We start from the raw sequence: 21,434 nt of genomic DNA on the forward strand, positions 1-21,434 counted from the left end.
TGTTGCATTTGATTGATTGTAATTGCACAGTATATATAGGCCTATGCAAGTGGGATTTCTAGGTGGCTGTGTGGATGCATGTCCAGTGAAGGGCTGTATTTTGTGAGGTGTTGGCTGCCCTCAGCTAGAACAAAATCGGACTGCTAGTTTTTGTTTGTCTGTTAGTCATGAAAGGGTTCCTGTTAGATCCACCTTGCTAAACGCTTGGTCAAAAAGCTACATGTGCCCATAACAATTGCACCTCTTTTATGTACATATAGAGCTATATTACAGTAGCTACTCATTCTGCTAGTCCCAATCGTAAGTACTTTTTTGAACAGTGTGTGCCGATTACTCAAAGCGATACAGGTAGGGTCTGGTACGGTAGGGGTTAGTCCTGGTGTATGAAAGGTAACAGTTAGTTTTGCCTGCTCTCTGTGTTGTGTTGGCCAGGACCCTGCTCTATCGCTTTGTAAAGTATGAAGTAGTTTAAAGTTTGAATAACATAAAATAACATAATATAATGTTATTTATGTTATTTCCCACGTGAAGAACTCCTGTAAACCTTGCAGTATTGAAACTCAGTGAACAAGGCATCTTAGACAAGCTGAAAAACAAATGGTGGTACGATAAGGGTGAATGTGGAACCAAGGACTCTGGAAGTAAGGTCAGTCGCTGCAGGTCTTTTTGTACTGATTACAAATTGCATTTTGACTTAACTGTTCATATGCAAATACCTAAATACCATACATTTAAAATATATATATAGAATATATTTTCTTTCATTTTATTTATTTTTATTTTTATTTTCCTCGAATGACACATCTGCAACACAGTCTAAGTGAAAACAGTCTAAACAATATTCATTGGATAGTTTGTCTTACAAATACTTCATTATCCACAATACTGTCCACATTATTAGTGTTTACATTACGTTACTGTTATAATAATGATAATTATTATTCCTAAGATCTCATCACACAGCTTAGACATATGTAATGATAGTTGAAAAGGTGCAGCATGCCTTTGAAAAATGTTAAATTACATTTGTATTCATACTTACCATAGACAAATGACATCCATTGAATTGTAATCATTATGCTGCTGTTTTGTTAACCAAACTTGTATTGAAATATTGTTTATTAGTGTCCTTACTTATTTGCGTGCTAATTGAGTATATTTAATCTATTAACATTATGCAGTGCGACTTACTAAACAAGCTTCTTTACTCTGACAAACTCCAAACTAACTTTCAAACTCCACCTGGTCACACAGTGATCATGTGGAATCTGAAGGTCATGTTTGAACTGTAGAATGTCACAATAAGGACATTTTGTTTGCACACTTCATGAAGTTAAAGGATCTAATATAAAGCAGTTATTTAACCCTCTGAGATATTCAGAGGACAGGACATACAGGCCCTGTAGCCAACATCAGGGTTCTCCTATGACAGTCTACAAAGCACACTTTAAAGGACACACTCATAGGGTTAAAATGCAAATGGTAAAACTCTTATAAATTAATTTCAATATCTAAGTTTGGATCTTAGTAGCAGCAAAATGGTTCAATTCACAATTCCTAGAGCTTGCCACTTTGATTGAAATTGTGAGATGCAGTCAGATTGTTAATGGTACATTTGAAGAACTACAATATCATAGTGAAGTCAGGGCCAATCAAGAGTTTTTTGACCTGTACGACATTGACCACCTTCCTTTAGGGTGGCCTCGTAAACGAGCCACAGAGTAGGATAGAAGGAACCTTTTTCTCGACATTCACCAATCTAGCTATGTTATTAACTACCTGCAGAGTTGACCCACCTCTCCTGCTATTGTTGAGGATTGACTGACCTACTAGACAGTCCCAAGCTGCTCCCAGCTTCCTACTGTTGTAGGGAAGTCATTCAGCAGGTCAACCTCTGCAGTTTACCTCAATACTACCCCACAGTAGGCATATGTCTCCATGGGATTCACTGCCTACACAGTTGATAGAACCATACAGAGTTGTTGGGGTAATCGATTAGATCACTAATAGTGGGGGTGTCGTCTTCATTAGAGCTGGATTTGACTTGGGGAGATTTTGCCTTTCTTGTTTGATCAGGTCACAACCAAAATGTATGTTAAAAAATTCTTAACATTGTTCTTTACCTTCCCCAGGACAAGACAAGTGCTCTAAGCTTGAGCAATGTGGCGGGAGTCTTCTATATTCTGGTTGGAGGGCTAGGGCTGGCTATGACCGTGGCTTTGATAGAGTTCTGTTATAAGTCACGGGCAGAAACCAAAAGACTGAATCTGGCTAAGAATGCCCAAAACTTTAAACCAGCTCCTCCGGCAAACACCCAGAATTTTGCCACATACCGAGAAGGCTATAATGTGTATGGAACAGAGAGTGTTAAAATCTAGGGGGTATGTCTCTCCCACATTTTGTCCCAGTTGTCTTGGGCCAGGGCTCTTCAACCCTGTTCCTGGAGCTACCATCCTGTAGGTTTTTGCTCCAACCGTAATCTAGCGCACCTGGTTCTAATAATTAGCTGGTTAATAAACTGAATCAGGTTACTTACAACTGGGGTTGGATTGAAAACCTACAGGAGGGTAGTTCTCCAGGAACAGGGTTGGAGAGCCCTGTCTTGGGCACTAAGTGTCTCTCAGAATGTATGTCACCCTGTTACTGTATGCCATTGCAACACAATGTTATGATAAACTGATAATGTTTTCAACATGAGCAATGCATGTATTGTATGTTCTATAATATTTTTCAAGAATAGGCTACAATCACTGATTTTGAATGCTGTTGAAATCTAGCCTTCAAGGGCCCTGAATGGTCTATATGTTATATGTAAGTTTGCCTATTATTGAAAAATATAACATTTTATGGTATCAACAAAAAATTCTGTTGAAATTCGATTCCGGTGTTACAGATCTGAAGTCTGTCCCTTCCGCTGGTGTGTCTGGAGGAAGGGACAGTCACTCTGTAGGAATACAACCCACTGGCTGGCACCCTGGAAGCGAGGCGGCAGACTTGGTCATCAGCTTGGACCCAAACCCACAGTCAACAAATGCCCATCCTGGGTTGCCAAGCCTGGCACGATAATCGACGATGGTGACGCAATAGGACTTGTGCTTCTTGAAATATGGGACTTGCCTCTCTTAGTGCCTTACGGAGCATTCAGCGTCACAGCAATGCAACTCCATTTTGGTTCACTTGAAAATACAAGAATCGCAAAAGAATATAGGGTAGGAAAGAAAGAAAACATTTATACTGTTGTAATCTATAAGTGGGAAAGTTTTAGTTGAATTATTTTGAAGAAAAAAAGCCATTAAGAGACTCATCCCAGAGAACATTTAAAGTCATTTCAAGCCTTTACAGGCATATTTTAGTGGTAAAATGTTTATTGAAAAAATGTTGTTTTATTTAACGTACTAGAGTCATCTTCCTATTTTACTATAGATTATTATATGACATTGAAAATAATTTTAAGACGAACTTAATAGGGTAGGATCAATAGAAAAGGACAATGTTGTACCCTAATCTTTTATTTAAAATATGTGCATAATTTGAAATCATTGGTTATTTAAAATGTCTTAGGTGCTGTCCATTTTCTCAGAGCCTGATGGACAAGCTGCCATTTGATCATCATGGTAGCAGCATAACATGACTGGTTAAAATAAATGCAATATTTAATTTGGGCCATGGCCCACACTTGTCACTACTGCCGAAAATGTTACATTGAAAACAGTTTTTATGAAGATGTGATCAGTTTTTAAAAGCCATATGGGGCCATATTGTTGAGGTTTTTGATTGAACAGAGTATTAACAGTTGTAGAGAACACTTGCAGTATAGGCATACTGAGCATAATTGGTTTTTGGTTATAAACAGTACACCCCTATTTACAACATATTAAAGGTTTGAGTACTCATCTTAATCAAAATCGGCTACATTTCTTTCACATTAAAATGGAAAAAGGTTCTTAAATTGTAAGTCTAATTGCAACGCAATCCAATGATAATATATTTAAAGGAGTTAAATCTCTATCTTAACATGTATGGTAAATATAGCACACTATATCTGGTTGTAATTTACATTAATTTATTTGTACCTGTGTGTTTTATGTTTAGATTGGGTTAATTACTGAATAATGATCAATGAGAGTGGAGAGAGAGATCAGAAGAATACAACTAGAGTATTTCTGTTTTATGTTTCTGAGAAAAATAACTATCAGAAGAATACAACAAGAGTATTTCTGTGTTTTTATGTTTCTGCAAAAACTGTGATCCACTAGCCTACACTTTGAAGACATGCCAAGACAAAACGGATTATGATGAATAAGATAATTCTTTATAAACCATGGAGAACCATAAATGTTAAGAAACATGTATATTTCCAGTTTATTTTTTCTTTTCTTTTTTACAAATAAAATGCATGTGAAATTGGTGAACCCTTTACCAAACTGCAACCTAAAGCAGACCCTAGGAAGTTAGCAAACAATCTCAACTTTATAACGAATTTGATCCTTTCAGTCTTTTGGTTATTTTATTTGTAACTGCACCTCAGCAATGAGAAAATTGCCACGCTACGTAGTGATAACAAGAACTGCATGTGTGGACATACTGAACCTTGTGAGGTCCTGTACAAATAATTTTATTACATTTTGTAAATAAAAATGGATTAAAAATCGGTTATTTTCTAATATTATTGGATAAGCTATTGAATGTTATTCTTTGTCATACAGGGACAATACATTTTATCATCCAAATATCTCCAGTGATCATACTGCACCATGTAATGCACAGGAAGAAACCAGCCCAGCAAATATGAACATTTATCCAGTCGACTACTCATCCTGCATGATCTTGAAATGGGCAGAGAATGACACAATATGGACAATCCATATGGCTTGCCCTGAAGTAGAATGCCATTACAGTTGAATGGTATATGCGAGCAATGTTTTCATGACAATGCACTATATTACAAAGAGGGTATTTCCAGTGTAGAGGTATAAACTAGCAGGATTGCAAGACTGGACAGGACTTGGTCTGGGGCTTTTGTGTGATAAATGATGTAAAGCCAGAGAACTTATGATTTACGACCAAGCTAAAACACTGAGGCAGACAGGAGAATGCTCTCAACTGTAAAATATCAACATGACTAGAAGCCTAGTTTTAACACTATTTATTTATTTTAACCAGGCAAGTCAATTAAGAACAAATTCTCATTTACAATGACTGCCTACCAAGAGGCAAAAAGCCTCCTGCGGGGACAAAACACGCATGACAAGAGAGACACCACAACACTACATAAAGAGAGACCTAAGACAACACAGCATGGTAGCAACACAACATGAAAACTACACGGTAGCAACACATGGTAGCAGCACAAACATGGTACAAACATCGTTAGGCACAGACAACAGCACGAAGGGCAAAAAGGTAGAAACAACAATACATCACACGAAGCAGCCTCAAGTGTCAGTAAGTGTCCATGATTGAGTCTTTGAATGTAGAGATGGAGATAAAACTGTCAAATTCGAGTGTTTCTTGCAGCTCGTACCAGTTGCTAGCTGCAGCTAACTGAAAAGGCGAGCAAATCAGGGATGTGTGTGCTTTGGGGACCTTTAACAGAATGTGACTGGCAGAATGGGTGTTGTATGTGGAGGATAAGGGTTGCAGTAGGTATCTCAGATATGGGGGGAGTGAGGCCTAAGAGGGTTTTATAAATAAGCATCAACCAGTGGGTCTTGCGCCTGGTACACAGATATGGCCAGTTTACAGAGTATAGAGTGAAGTGATGTGTCCTATAAAGAAGCATTGGTGGAAAATCTGATGGGCGAACACTAGACTATACATTTGTAATGTATTTAAGAGCTTCCCTTACAAAAAAAGATTGCAGTTTTGAAACTGCAGTAACTGCAGTCAACTGTGGTATTTTGGACGCAGTAATTGTAGAATAACTGCAGTGTACTGCAGATAAACGGTAGTGTACTGAAGTTATACGGCACTCTGACTGCAATCTTTTTTCATTTATCCGAAAATAAACTGCAGGAGCTTTTCCTATAAGGCTTTATAGCATTGCTCAACACTGCAAGGCTTCACATCAGGCAATGCAACGTTTAGAGCGTTCTCGGTGTACCATTTCAGTGTGGGAACTTGAAACTTTCTCTCTAATAATTTTGAGGAAGTCTAGTCTGACCTACTGAGCGATCTGTGTTACATCAGCTTAACTGTAAGAAGGAAGAAGTGAAGTGGGATGGTACATAACCCTAAAAGTGAAAAGAAGTGGACATCAAACACGAATGGCTCACTAGGAAAACTATCATTTATTAGTTTTAAAAAACATACACTTGAGTACAGCAGATAAAAACTCCCAAAAAGGTTGTTTCTGAGACATTTGTATTTGGAGTACAAAGCTTTTGAAATTTGTACAATTATTTTATTTGCTTCAAGGAGGAACTGTCATTTTACAAATGCTTTAAAAACCTGATAACACACAATCACATTATGGACATAGCAAGGGGACATTGAAAAATAAACATAACAGATATGACATGACTTACATGTTACCTTCTTTATTATTGTACACAATATACAAACTGGTCATTTGTATAATTTCACTCAATACATGCCTAAAGACTTGCTTGGATTAAAAGGAGGATAAATAAATAGACATGTAACTCTAAATGAGGTAAATGCAAATATGGAGAGTGTCTATTAATGCCAATAAAACAAGAAAGAGGGGAGGAGCCTGACAACATGAAACAGGTAATTTTTTTTTTATCAGGCATTTGTGATTACCGACTGTATGACCTGATGCTTTCAAGAGAGCATTTAATAAAGTTACCAGTTTAATTTCTGAGTAGAATAACATTCGTGATTTGAATAGCACATTGTGCCAATATTCAAAAGTAAAAAAAAAAAAAAAAATAAAAGACACTTTCAGTTGGTTACTGAAATACATTGAAAAAAAAAAAAAAAGAAGAGATCTGCAAGTTTCAAACACTAAAACTAACATCACTTGCAGACAGTTACAACAGAAACACAGGCAGAAATGAGAGTAACATTTCAGATGCGGCCTCATCTCAGACTGAACAAGGCAGAGAAAATGGAGCACTAGCTAACAGCGAGGAGGGAGGGTAACTGTCTGTCTCTCTATCTGTCTGTCTGGGGGAAAAACACGGCTTCTCCAGGTCTGCTGCAGCCCACAGATGGGGAGGGGAGGGTGAGGAAGGAGCAGAAGAATGAAGACATGTTTTAGACACTGACCAAATCACACAAACGCTTGAAAGTCAAGAGTAATGTTCAATTGGGACAATGTAAATTAACTTCTCATATAGTATTCCATTACTACTTACCTTCACTGACTGAACTAGAACACATTATCTGTGCTTGTCAGAGGACTTATGAGTACCACCATTAAGGAAAAACTTAATAGACAGTAAAAGTATTTTCACTTGTTAGATACACACTACAAAGATCAATAGAAAATCTACCACAAGGTAGCTAGATAATAAACATGCCCCTGTGAGATAGCTGTTTCTATAAAGACACAATATTTTGATTTGGTCGTTGCCTTGAATAATCAAATGAAAATATATACAGTACTCAAGGTAATACATTATAATTACAACAAATACTAGAGCTCCAGGAGTTAATACATTTCATAATTTCAGTTCTGAAGTGTTACCCAGAACATTTAAAAAAACAAAAACATTTAAGGATATTGTTTTTTCTCATCCTTTCCGCCGCTGCTGTCCCTCTTCTCCTTCTTCTCAGATTTTTCTTTGTCATGCCTTGACTCCTTCAACAACAGACAGGAAACACACACGTCAATCAAAACATCACTACCGCCCACCAGTGGCACATAGTACACCTGGGCCACCATGTGTTGGCCTTCAGAAAGTATTCATACTTTACTTATTCCGAATTCTGTTGTTACAGACTGAATTCAAAATAGCTGAAATCGATTTTGTCACCCATCTACACACAATACCCCATAATGACAAAGTGAAAACATGTTTTTAGAAATGTTAGCAAATTTATTGAAAATGAAATACAGTGGGGAAAAAAAGTATTTAGTCAGCCACCAATTGTGCAAGTTCTCCCACTTAAAAAGATGAGAGAGGCCTGTAATTTTCATCATAGGTACACGTCAACTATGACAGACAAAATGAGAAAAAAATTCCAGAAAATCACATTGTAGGATTTTTAATGAATTTATTTGCAAATTATGGTGGAAAATAAGTATTTGGTCACCTACAAACAAGCAAGATTTCTGGCTCTCACAGACCTGTAACTTCTTCTTTAAGAGGCTCCTCTGTCCTCCACTCGTTACCTGTATTAATGGCACCCGTTTGAACTTGTTATCAGTATAAAAGACACCTGTCCACAACCTCAAACAGTCACACTATGGCCAAGACCAAAGAGCTGTCAAAGGACACCAGAAACAAAATTGTAGACCTGCACCAGGCTGGGAAGACTGAATCTGCAATAGGTAAGCAGCTTGGTTTGAAGAAATCAACTGTGGGAGCAATTATTAGGAAATGGAAGACATACAAGACCACTGATAATCTCCCTCGATCTGGGGCTCCACGCAAGATCTCACCCCGTGGGGTCAAAATGATCACAAGAACGGTGAGCAAAAATCCCATAACCACACGGGGGGACCTAGTGAATGACCTGCAGAGAGCTGGGACCAAAGTAACAAAGCCTACCATCAGTAACACACTACGCCGCCAGGGACTCAAATCCTGCAGTGCCAGATGTGTCCCCCTGCTTAAGCCAGTACATGTCCAGGCCCGTCTGAAGTTTGCTAGAGTGCATTTGGATGATCCAGAAGAGGATTGGGAGAATGTCATATGGTCAGATGAAACCAAAGTAGAACTTTTTGGTAAAAACTCAACTCGTTGTATTTGGAGGACAAAGAATGCTGAGTTGCATCCAAAGAACACCATACCTACTGTGAAGCATGGGGCTGGAAACATCATGCTTTGGGGCTGTTTTTCTGCAAAGGGACCAGGACGACTGATCCGTGTAAAGGAAAGAATGAACGGGGCCATGTATCGTGAGATTTTGAGTGAAAACCTCCTTCCATCAGCAAGGGCATTGAAGATGAAACGTGGCTGGGTCTTTCAGCATGACAATGATCCCAAACACACCGCCCGGGCAACGAAGGAGTGGAGAAGCATTTCAAGGTCCTGGAGTGGCCTAGCCAGTCCCCAGATCTCAACCCCATAGAACATCTTTATAGGGAGTTGAAAGTCCGTGTTGCCCAGCGACAGCCCCAAAACATCACTGCTCTAGAGGAGATCTGCATGGAGGAATGGGCCAAAATACCAGCAACAGTGTGTGAAAACCTTGTGGAGACTTACAGAAAACGTTTGACCTGTGTCATTGCCAACAAAGGGTATATAACAAAGTATTGAGAAACTTTTGTTATTGACCAAATACTTATTTTCCACCATAATTTGCAAATAAATTCATAATAAATCCTACAATGTGATTTTCTGGATTTTTTTTCCTCATTTTGTCTGTCATAATTGACGTGTACCTATGATGAAAATTACAGGCCTCTCTCATCTTTTTAAGTGGGAAAACTTGCACAATTGGTGGCTGACTAAATACTTTTTCCCCCCCACTGTACATAAACATCTCATTTACAGGGCCTTTGGAAAGTATTTATACCACTTGACTTTTGTTACGTTACAGCCTTATTCTAAAATGGATGAAGTTGGTTTTTTCCTCCATCTACACACAATACCCCATAATGATGAAGAAAAAACTGGTTTGTAGAAATGTTTGCCTATTGATAAAAAATAAATAAAAAAGTATTCAGACCCTTTACTCAGTACTTTGCTGAAGCACCTTTGACAGCGATTACAGCCTCGAGTCTTCTTGGGTATGACGCGACAAGCTTGGAACACCTGTATTTGGAGAGTTTCTCCCATTCTTCTCTGCAGATCCTCTCAAACCCTGTCAGGTTGGATGGGAAGCGTCACTGCACAGCTATTTTCAGGTCTCTCCAGAGATGTTCGATCGGGTTCAAGTCCGGGCTCTGGCTAGGCCACTCAAGGACATTCTGAGACTCGTCCCAAAGCCACTCCTGCGTTGTCTTGGCTGTGTGCTTAGGGTCGTTGTCCTGTTGTAAGATGAACCTTCGCCCCAGTCTGAGGTCCCGACGCTCTGGAGCAGGTTTTCATCAAGGATCTCTGTACTTTGCTCCGTTCATCTTTCCCCTCGGTCCTGACTAATCTCCCAGTCCCTGCCGCTGAAAAATATCCCCACAGCATGATGCTGCCACCACCATGCTTCACCATAGGGATGGTGCCAGGTTTCCTCCAGAATTGACGCTTGGCATTCAGGCCAAAGAGTTCAATCTTGGTTTCATCAGATTGGCCACTCTACCATAAAGGCCTGATTGGTAGAGTGCTACAGAGATGGTTGTCCTTCTGGAAGGTTCGCCCATCTCCACAGAGGAACTCTGGAGCTCTGTCAGAGTGACCATCGGGTTCTTGGTCACCTCCCTGACCAAGGTCTTGGTGATTCCAAACTGTTCTTGGGGACCTTCAATGCTGCAGAATTCTTTGGGTACCCTTCCCCAGATCTGTGCTTTGACACAATCCTGTCTCTGAGCTCTACGAACAATTCCTTCGACCTCATGGCTTGGTCTTTGCTCTGACATGCACTGTCAACTGTGGGACCTTATATAGACAGGTGTGTGCCTTTCCAAATCATGTCAAATCAATTGAATTTACCACAGGTGGACTCCAATCAAGTTGTAGAAACATCAAAGATGATCAATGGAAACAGGATACACCCAAGCTCAATTTCGAGTCTCATAGCAAAGGGTCTGAATACTTATGTAAATAAGGTATTCTAAAAACATGTTTTCGCTTTGTCATTGTGGGGTATTGTGTGTAGATTGAGGAAAATGTTTTATTTAATCAATTTTAGAATAAGGCTGTAACGTAACAAAATGTAGGAAAAGGGGAGGGGTCTGAATACTTTCTGAATGCACTGTACATAAGTATTCACACCCCTGAGTCAATACATATCAGAATCACCTTTGGAAGCGATTACAGCTGTGAGTCTTTCTGGGTAAGTCTCTAAGAGCCTTGCACACCTGGATTGTACAATATTTGCACATTATTCTTCAAGCTCTTTCAGTTGGTTGTTGACCATTGCTAGGCAGCCATTTCAAGTGTTGCCATAGATTTTCAAGCCGATTTAATTCAAAACTGTAACTAGGTCACTCAGGAACATTCCACTGTATTAATGGCCTTGTGTTTCATGTTTTTGTCCTGCTGAAAGGTGAATTAGTCTCCCAGTGTCTGTTGGAAAGCAGACAACCAGGTGTTCCTCTAGGATTTTGACTGTGCTTAGCTCTATTCCGTTTATTTTTATTCTAAAAAAACTCCCTAGTCCTTATCAATGTTCCCTCTAATTTTCTCCGGCACTGCAAATTTTAGGTCTGCTGAGCGCAAACTTGAACATTGTGAAAAACTTCCGGCGCGCGTTTACTGTGAACACTGAGGCTGTACCCACTTTAAATTACAATTTAAACAGTGGCCAAGTATGCTACTGTGGCTATTTGATCATAATGTAGGCCTACCATCAAAAACAATTGAGAAAAATGCATCCCATAACATTTTAAAATGGAAATGGCTGTTCTATCATTCAGCCTACAGTAGCAGCAAATGTGTTGTGTTCAATGTAGGCCTACATTCCATGAGACTTTTGAAAAAAACATGCAGGGCTTGACATTAACCTGTTTATCCACTTGTCGTTCAGACAAGCAGATGACTGAAAATGAGTTGTTTGATGCAAGAAACCACCTTACAAAATAAAATGTATTATTATTCCCATACCATTATTACAGAGAATCAGACAAATGATGCTACCCTCTGCCTATTGGCTACTTAGCATGCTTATTCAAGACAGTCTCAAAATACAACACTGCCCCTTTAAGACATAAAAAATGCTCTTTACCGGACTTGCTTTTCAAAGATGGCTAGAAATGCACACATTTTGTGCTCTTGTAGGAAGCAACCACTCCCCCCATTGTTGACTAGAAATTCGCTATAACTGGGCTAATAACTCACTAACTAGCAAAGAATATTAACAAATGTGCACAAGTGGCTACAAGCAGCTCTCGCTTTGATCTCAAAACAATCTACTCACGACCACTCATGCTCTCCTGTCAAAGTGAATGGCACAGATCCATATATGGCAATGGCTATTTGCATATAGGCCTACTGAAGTTCTGATTGGTTATGGTGCACCGGTCTATCAATGCGATAGAATCCTACAAAATATATTGCAGTTAGTTTTGCATACTAATAAGTCTTGCATAGATCATTTTGTTTCGGTATGTAACATTGAAAACGGCTAATATTGCGCTGAATTGAGCACAATTCCCACAGCAGAGCGAAACGTTGATAGTGTTAACTAAAGGGGAAAACTCTAGAAAATGTAGTGAAGTTCAATCTCGTGCTTCTCTGCACGCGCTGATATTTCATCTGCACGGCAGTCCAAGGGGAACGCGCAGCTTAGAAGGAACATTGGTCCTTACAGATATAGGCATACCCATAATATTATGCAGCCACCACCATGCTTGAAAATATGAAGAGTGGTACTCAGTATTGTGTTGTGTTGGATTCCCCCAACATAACGCTTTGTATTCAGGACATAAAGTTAATTTCTTTGCCTAATGTTTTGCTATTTTAGTGCAAACAGGACGCATGTTTCGGAATATTTTTATTCAGTACAGCCTTCCTTATTTTCACTCTTTAATTTAGGTTAGTATTGTTGAGTAACTACAATGTTGATCCATCCTCAGTTCTCTCCTATCACAGCCATTAAAATCGAACTGTTTTAAAGTCACCATTGGCCTCATGGTGAAATCCCTGAGCGGTTTCCTTCCTCTCCGGCAACTGAGTTAGGAAGGACGCCTATATCTTTGTAGTGACTGGGTTATTTATAAACCATCACAAGTGTAATTAATAACTGCACCATGCTCAATAGGGATATTCAATGTCTGTTTTTTATTTTATTTTTTGGTTATCTACCAATAGGTGCCCTTTGTGAGGCATTGGAAAACCTCCCTGGTCTTTGTGGTTGAATCTGTGTTTGAAATTCACTGCTCAATTGAAAGACCTTACAGGTAATTGTATGTGTGGGGTACAGAGAAGAGGTAGTCATTCCAAAATCATGTTAAACACTACTATTGCACACAGAGTGAGTCCATGCAACATATTATGTGACTTGTTAAGCATATTTTTACTCCTGAACTTATTTAGGCTTGCCATAACAAAGGCGTTGAGTACTTACTGAATCAAGACATTTCAGCTTCTCATTTTTAATTAATTTGAAAACAATTCTATAAACATAATTCCACTTTGACATTATGGGGTATTGTGTGTAGGCCAGTGACACAAAATCTGAATTTAATCCATTTTAAATTCAAGCTGTAACAACAAAATGTGGAAAAAGTCAAGGGGTATGAACATATGGCCGATAGTTCCTATACCAGACCTGCCAACCTTACGAGTACCACTCGCGACGGAGTGCGTGCGACACACACACCGCTCAAATAATTGTTTTGCCTAATAATGATGGCAGAAGAATGCCTCAGTAAGAATGGTAGGCTATAGACTGTTATGGGTACTTTGTACTTGGCTGCGCTTCAGTAGCCAAATTAGAAATATGCTTAAAATGTACAATCAGGGCTCTCCCTAGGATTTTCTGACAAAGTGGTGCTGACGTAGGCCTAAAGTTGGGTAGGGGAGAGGTCCAGAGGGGGTCAGTCAACTTCCCCCTCAGGAAGTTGAAGCATTCTAAAGTTTTGAAAATCTCTGTCATTTACTGAAACCTAGAGTCTTAATTGATTGATTGTTCTGCTAGGGTCCAGGACCGGGGCAGTACTACCTACCTTCTTGCCCCCGGAGGAGTTCCTCTCAGGTTTAGCAGACTCTCCCTTCTCCTTGCTGGAGGACTTTGACCTCTTGGTCTTCTCTTTGTCAGCCGAGACCGGGGAGTCTGAGGAGGGACTGGCGCTCTTGCTGTGTTTGTTGGAGGAATCTGGGAGAGAAGAGGAAGAAGAATAACCAACCATGGATATTGATCATATCCATATTGAAAAGTATGTTTTATTCTGTATTCTTAGGCAGAGAGGTTTGCTTATTATGTACACGGAGATAGCTTACTGGTTCCATTTTCATCTTTTCTGCGTTTGGATTCTAGGCTCATCTCACGGTCAGTGGTCATATGGTCCTAAAAAAAAGACGGTAAATAATTAAGGAGAATGAATCATAACAATCCCACCAGTCTTGACAATCTATGCAAAACTAATAGGTCAGAATTCCTCTGAAGTATTTGGCTGTTAAGTCCTATAGCTATCAAATCGGGGCGGCAGGTAGCTTAGTGGTTAAGAGCGTTGTGCCAGTAACCGAAAGGTCGCTGGTTCTAATCCCTGAGCCGACTAGGTGAAAAATCTGTCGATGTGCCCTTGAGCAAGGCACTTAACCCTAATTGCTCCTGTAAGTCGCTCTGGATAAGAGCGTCTGCTAAATGACTAAAATGTAAATGAAAATGTAAATCAAGATAGATACGGGAACAGGTATAAAATCAGATTAGAACATTCCTTTCCTCATGGAGCCCAGTGTGGGACTTTAACATATCTCTCTTGCGCACTCAAGGCAACATGGCCTGTAAAATACTCACTCTCTTCCTGTCCTTTCGGTCTTTGTCTTCGGTCTTCTTCTCTTTGGAACGGCCCCGGGCATTCTCTGACTCTTTCTTGTCCGTCTCCCTCTCGCTGCTCTTGGACCGCGCGACCGAATTGTAGTTGATGTGGTGCTGTAAGGAATGAGCATACAAACAGACCAAAATATATTATTTTTTTAACGTTTCAAGGCATTCTGTCCACTTACTGGAGGATACCTTGAAATGTGTGTGCTGAAATCTGCCTGTTCTTCTCAGCGTGTGCCTATTACCAAGCCATTAACCTGACAATATAACCCCATATACCCGGGCACACCCTGTAAACTACTATGTGCTGCTGATCATATGAATGAACCCCCTAAGTGGCTCTGACAGTTAGTTCTTGGAGGAAAATCACTAGGAAACAGTCAGAGATAAATTCATTCATTCAACATAGAAACACACAGAAATATAGAGCAGGACTAAAAACAAATTGGAAGAAAAAGAGATTCAAGAGCAGAGAATTCTGGGGCCACAGCAAGCACACCATGGGATCCTAATTCAGCTAACAAGTGATCGTGTGTCCAAAAGCAGTCACTGAGTGTAAGTCACCGATCCACAGTGCATCTTACCACTGTAGAAGTTATGTGGAAGAAACAGTATCTAGTAAAATGGAACATCAGGAACGTTTTCAAGATTGACACTGAAGTTTGATACTACAAAGTTCAACTCTATCCCTAACCATGTGGTCAGAGGTGCACCATCCTCAGTATTCAGACCACAAACAAATACCAAACATTTCCATCCTCGACAACAACTGAGTCACCAGTGACTGTAGCTCAATCCAGAGAGCATAGATATCATCCCAATAACTACACAGCGAACCATGTACACTGTAGGTGATAGGAGACTGGACCATGGGGACTGCGGGCGGTAGATCAAAATATCACAGACTAGCACTGGCCACTGACAGCAGAGCACTGCTACTTGTGCTGCCGTCTAACTCAATAAAAGTTTAACAAGCCAACCTTGTACCTGCTGTATGAATTATTCACCTGGCGTAGCTATCTACAGCGTCTCCAGCTCAGTCTGCAGGGAGAGCATCTAGACAGAGGAATAACTGAGCTATGGCATTGGCTACTGATTTGAGAGGAACCCAATGAATATTGACTAGGGCTTCTAGGGGTTTTGGTGCTGAATAGGAATGGCAGGCTTTGGTCTTAAAACCAGCCTAAAAAACCTAGAGTTTAATAAAGACTTTAAACGAATATCAGAAATCAATATGGAACAGAGGCGGGTGAGTGAATGTGTGTGTCTGTGTCAGCGAGAGAGAAAAATAGAGCGAGGTCTGTAATGTGGGCTCAATAGAGGATTACCCATCTCCTTCTCATAGTGTTTTCACAGCACATCACGCGCATAGCTAATGAGTCTCCGCCCGGGCAGGCATCAGGGACAGCCTTAGAAAGTGATCACAGACAGAGGAAGAAATGCCGCCTGCTTAAAATTCTGCCCTTTCGCCTTCTCTTTCCCCCGGTGGCACAATCAGCACTTTTTCACACAACAGTCTGCTGTACTGGACAAGGGCTTTAATCTTTCCCATGACTCCACTGAGCTCATTAAAACGTAGTGTGTAGGTCTGGCTGCCTGACACAGAGTGGACTTAAACAGGAAACTTGACCTAAGGTGATATCTCAAGTTATACTATTCAGCAATGACTTTTTATTTAAGTCGGATTTATTCGGGCAGTCTGCAAAATGGTACATTTTCCCATTCAATACGTGTGAACTACTAAAGAGCATCAAAGTCCTAACAGACCCCCTCCTCATGGCACTTGGAAAAAGAGAGTGAAGAAGATAACAGTCAAGGTGAATGATAATAGAGAAGTGTTTAGGAGGAGTCCAAACCTTGGATGCAGAGTCCTTGGGTTCGTTGCTATTGTCCTGTAGGAATGAATGGAGACAGATGAGCTGGGGAGTTGTCAGACAGCAGGTCAGGAGAGAGTCGGGAGGAGAAGTGTGTGGGGGGGTGGGGGATGGACGGACCGACGTCACACTTCCTTTCCCTTTGACCTTCAAGGACTAAGGCTTTCACAAGGTTAATAACAGAGGAGAGTTCATATAGCCTTAACAAGGGTCATCTAATCAGCTTTACATTAGATTAGAAAAACCCTGAGAAGTGAGATGAAAATAGTGTCTGATTACTTTCTACAAAAAAATGTGTCTGGAATTAAATGAAGCATCTCAGAGGCTTAGAGAACAGCTGGTATTTTACTTTGTTTGTAGTGCATGTGGTGTAGACTAACAAAACACCTGAACTGTGTGTGTGTCTGACAAAATACATTAAATTTTATGTGTGCTCTGCTCTCCTACGTTTTAGCACTGTTGTTGTCACTTACAGTTGAGAATGGATAAGACACAGGGAGGAGCCCATCTCTCTGGTGGTAGTAAACATTAAGACCTATCACAAGCTTCCAGCAGTTTAGGCAACGCTCCAGCAGATCCAGAAGGCTTCGCCCACACTTTCTCTCTCCCTCTCGCGCTCTCTGTAGTAGTAGGCAGGCTTTATTTTCCTTCTGTACTTTTGCCTGGTGTAAAACTGAGGCTCTCGCTCTTCTCTCTCTATGGGTCTGGGTGCTGGTGGTGCCTGGGGTTCCCACTGCGCGTGTGACAGGGTGGTAGGGGTGTTGAGGGGGGATTGGTGGTTGTAGGCAGGGAAGGGTTGTGGGGGGGCCAAAGGAACGACTGACTCCGTACACATCTTGAGTGGAAGCGAAGGTACAAACTGAGGCTGCATGAGAGCCGATTGAACAGATCAGAGCTAACAGTGGGGACAGATGACGTGGCAGTAGCAGCAGGATGGCTCTCTGCCTCTCCTCCTGTAGCAGATAGAGACTTCCTCTGAAGACATTGTGCCACTGCGGACTCAGCCCACCCCCCGCTGGTTTCCCGTAGATTCAGAGGAAAATAAAAACACCAAGAAATCTTTTCAGCTTGCCGGAAAACAGGAGAAAAAAACTCTTCATCTTGGGTGCTATTTTGAACTGGAAAATACCGATCTTAGAGGGGGGAAAAAATAATCAAAAAAAAATAAAAAATTCAGCTTGATAGTGAAAAAGGAGCAAGCTCCTGACTTTGGAAGCCATTTTACTTGAGGAAAAATAGTGCTCTCAAAAAGAGAAAAAAGGGTGGGGAATATAGAAATGCATAAAAACTCCTCTCGCACGTTTACTGCTTTCCTTCACATGAAAATAAATTAATATTTCAATATATACATTATTCTCTTGGCTAAGTCCTTGATGGTTTTCCCCACTCAGGAAAATATTAAGGAAAAGTCCATGGAATTATTTCCAAACGCCCATGGTTTAGGAAGGTGATTCCAGACGTGGCTCCCGTGTGTGAGAACTCTCCTCGGTGATCTTGAGGGACGATGGAACACGCAACAGTTGGGAACGCTCCGGCAGAAAGGGAAGAAACACGGGCACAGCCTTCCTCAGGCCATACTAACCTTAACAGAGGAGGAATGGGATGGTGAAGAGTGGGTGTCGAGTTTTCGCCTTTTGTGATCTGGAATAAACAGGAGGATTAAATTCAGTTAGTTCTCAACTGGCAAATTCGAACTAATACAGTTGAAGTTGGAAGTTTACATACACCTTAGTCAAATACATTTAAACTCAGTTTTTCACAATTCCTGACATTTAATCCTAGTAAAAATTCCCTCTTAGGTCAGTTAGGATCACCACTTTATTTTAAGAATGTGAAATGTCAGAATAATAGTAGAGAGAATGATTTATTTCAGCTTTTATTTATTTCATCACATTCCCATTGGGTCAGAAGTTTACATACACTCAATTAGTATTTGGTAGCATTGCCTTTAAATTGCTTAACTTGGGTCAAACGTTTCGGGTAGCCTTCCACAAGCTTCCCACAATAAGTTGGGTGAATATTGGCCCATTCCTCCTGACAGAGCTGGTGTAACTGAGTCAGGTTTGCAGGCCTCCTTGCTCGCACATACTTTTTCAGTTCTGCCCAGAAATGTTCTATAGGATTGAGGTCAGGGCTTTGTGATGGCCACTCCAATACCTTGACTTTGTTGTCCTTAAGCCATTTTGCCACAACTTTGGAAGTATGCTTGGGGTCATTGTCCATTTGGAAGACCCATTTGCGACCTCATGATGCCATCTATTTTGTGAAGTGCACCAGTCCCTTTACAGCAAAGCACCCCCACAGCATGATGCTGCCACCCCCGTGCTTCACGGTTGGGATGGTGTTCTTCGGCTTGCAAGCTACCCCCCTTTTTCCTCCAAACATAACGATGGTCATTATGGCCAAACAGTTTGTTTCATCAGACCAGAGGACATTTCTCCAAAAAGTACAATCTTTGTTCCCATGTGCAGTTGCAAACCATAGTCTGGCTTTTTTATGGCGGTTTTGGAGCAGTGGCTTCTTCCTTGCTGAGCGGCCTTTCAGGTTATGTCGATATAGGACTTGTTTTACTGTGGATATAAATACTTCTGTACCGGTTTCCTCCAGCATCTTCACAAGGTCCTTTGCTGTTGTTCTGGGATTGATTTGCACTTTTCGCACCAAAGTACGTTCATCTCTAGGAGACAGAACGCGTCTCCTTCCTGAGCGGTATGACGGCTGCGTGGTCCCATGGTGTTTATCCTTGCGTACTATTGTTTGTACAGATGAACGTGGTACCTTCAGGCATTTGGAAATTGCTCCAAAGGATGAACCAGACTTGTGGAGGTCTACAATTTTTTTTCCTGAGGTCTTGGCTGATTTCTTTTGATTTTCCCATGAGTTTGAAGGTAGGCCTTGAAATACAGTGGGGGGAAAAAGTATTTAGTCAGCCACCAATTGTGCAAGTTCTCCCACTTAAAAAGATGAGAGGCCTGTAATTTTCATCATAGGTACACGTCAACTATGACAGACAAATTCAGAAAAGATTATCCAGAAAATCACATTGTAGGATTTTTAATGAATTTATTTGCAAATTATGGTGGAAAATAAGTATTTGGTCACCTACAAACAAGCAAGATTTCTGGCTCTTACAGACCTGTAACTTCTTCTTTAAGAGTCTCCTCTGTCCTCCACTCGTTACCTGTATTAATGGCACCTGTTTGAACTTGTTATCAGTATAAAAGACACCTGTCCACAACCTCAAACAGTCACACTCCAAACTCCACTATGGCCAAGCCCAAAGAGCTGTCAAAGGACACCAGAAACAAAATTGTAGACCTGCACCAGGCTGGGAAGACTGAATCTGCAATAGGTAAGCAGCTTGGTTTGAAGAAAATCAACTGTGGGAGCAATTATTAGGAAATGGAAGACATACAAGACCACTGATAATCTCCCTCGATCTGGGGCTCCACGCAAGATCTCACCCCGTGGGGTCAAAATGATCACAAGAACGGTGAGCAAAAATCCCAGAACCACACGGGGGGACCTAGTGAATGACCTGCAGAGAGCTGGGACCAAAGTAACAAAGCCTACCATCAGTAACACACTACGCCGCCAGGGACTCAAATCCTGCAGTGCCAGACGTGTCCCCCTGCTTAAGCCAGTACATGTCCAGGCCCGTCTGAAGTTTGCTAGAGTGCATTTGGATGATCCAGAAGAGGATTGGGAGAATGTCATATGGTCAGATGAAACCAAAATATAACTTTTTGGTAAAAACTCAACTCGTCGTGTTTGGAGGACAAAGAATGCTGAGTTGCATCCAAAGAACACCATACCTACTGTGAAGCATGGGGGTGGAAACATCATGCTTTGGGGCTGTTTTTCTGCAAAGGGACCAGGACGACTGATCCGTGTAAAGGAAAGAATGAATGGGGCCATGTATCGTGAGATTTTGAGTGAAAACCTCCTTCCATCAGCAAGGGCATTGAAGATGAAACGTGGCTGGGTCTTTCAGCATGACAATGATCCCAAACACACCGCCCGGGCAACGAAGGAGTGGCTTCGTAAGAAGCATTTCAAGGTCCTGGAGTGGCCTAGCCAGTCTCCAGATCTCAACCCCATAGAAAATCTTTGGAGGGAGTTGAAAGTCCGTGTTGCCCAGCGACAGCCCCAAAACATCACTGCTCTAGAGGAGATCTGCATGGAGGAATGGGCCAAAATACCAGCAACAGTGTGTGAAAACCTTGAAGACTTACAGAAAACGTTTGACCTGTGTCATTGCCAACAAAGGGTATATAACAAAGTATTGAGAAACTTTTGTTATTGACCAAATACTTATTTTCCACCATAATCTGCAAATAAATTCATAAAAAATCCTACAATGTGATTTTCTGGATTTTTCTTCTCTCATTTTGTCTGTCATAGTTGACGTGTACCTATGATGAAAATTACAGGCCTCTCATCTTTTTAAGTGGGAGAACTTGCACAATTGGTGGCTGACTAAATACTTTTTTCCCCCACTGTACATCCACAGGTACACCTCCAATTGACTCAAATGATGTCAATTAGCCTATTAGAAGCTTCTAAAGCCATGACATCATTTTCTGGAATTTCCCAAGCTGTTTAAAGGCACCGTCAACTTAGTGTTTGTAAACTTCTGACCCACTGGAAATGTGATACAGTGAATAAGTGAAATAATCTGTCTGTAAACAACTGTTGGAAAAATTACTTGTGTCATGCACAAAGTAGATGTCCTAATCGACTTGCCAAAATTATAGTTTGTTAACAAGATATTTGTGAAGTGGTTGAAAAACTAGTTATAATGACTCCAACCTAAGTGTATGTAAACTTCCGACTTCAACTGTA

At 40.8% G+C, this 21,434-nt stretch overlaps 2 protein-coding genes across 4 annotated transcripts in view; one reads left to right on the forward strand and one right to left on the reverse strand.

Annotated features, from left to right (window-relative positions):
* The window catches only part of LOC311135738 (glutamate receptor 3-like), a gene marked incomplete at its 5' end in the record, with an annotated part of 150,382 nt that extends 145,731 nt beyond the window's left edge, over nucleotides 1-4,651 (forward strand). The window contains 2 exons of one of the 2 annotated variants that reach the window (XM_084169772.1): nucleotides 532-646; nucleotides 2,133-4,651. In XM_084169772.1, coding sequence (XP_084025898.1) covers nucleotides 532-646; nucleotides 2,133-2,378 — 361 coding nt within the window. In that variant the 3' untranslated portion in view covers nucleotides 2,379-4,651. The remainder of the gene's footprint in view (nucleotides 1-531; nucleotides 647-2,132) is intronic. The other variant, XM_084169773.1, reaches the window with a different exon arrangement.
* A 1,620-nt stretch (nucleotides 4,652-6,271) lies between these two features.
* The window catches only part of LOC311135733 (THO complex subunit 2-like), a gene marked incomplete at its 5' end in the record, with an annotated part of 73,662 nt that continues 58,499 nt past the window's right edge, over nucleotides 6,272-21,434 (reverse strand). The window contains 8 exons of one of the 2 annotated variants that reach the window (XM_084169762.1): nucleotides 6,272-7,159; nucleotides 7,323-7,374; nucleotides 7,692-7,768; nucleotides 13,898-14,046; nucleotides 14,172-14,238; nucleotides 14,689-14,823; nucleotides 16,572-16,607; nucleotides 18,172-18,230. In XM_084169762.1, coding sequence (XP_084025888.1) covers nucleotides 7,347-7,374; nucleotides 7,692-7,768; nucleotides 13,898-14,046; nucleotides 14,172-14,238; nucleotides 14,689-14,823; nucleotides 16,572-16,607; nucleotides 18,172-18,230 — 551 coding nt within the window. In that variant the 3' untranslated portion in view covers nucleotides 6,272-7,159; nucleotides 7,323-7,346. Of the gene's footprint in view, nucleotides 7,163-7,322; nucleotides 7,375-7,691; nucleotides 7,769-13,897; nucleotides 14,047-14,171; nucleotides 14,239-14,688; nucleotides 14,824-16,571; nucleotides 16,608-18,171; nucleotides 18,231-21,434 lie in introns of both variants that reach the window. The other variant, XM_084169761.1, reaches the window with a different exon arrangement.

The sequence above is a fragment of the Coregonus lavaretus genome (genome assembly GCF_964263955.1).
Source record: "Coregonus lavaretus genome assembly, chromosome: 10".
NCBI lineage: Eukaryota > Metazoa > Chordata > Actinopteri > Salmoniformes > Salmonidae > Coregonus > Coregonus lavaretus.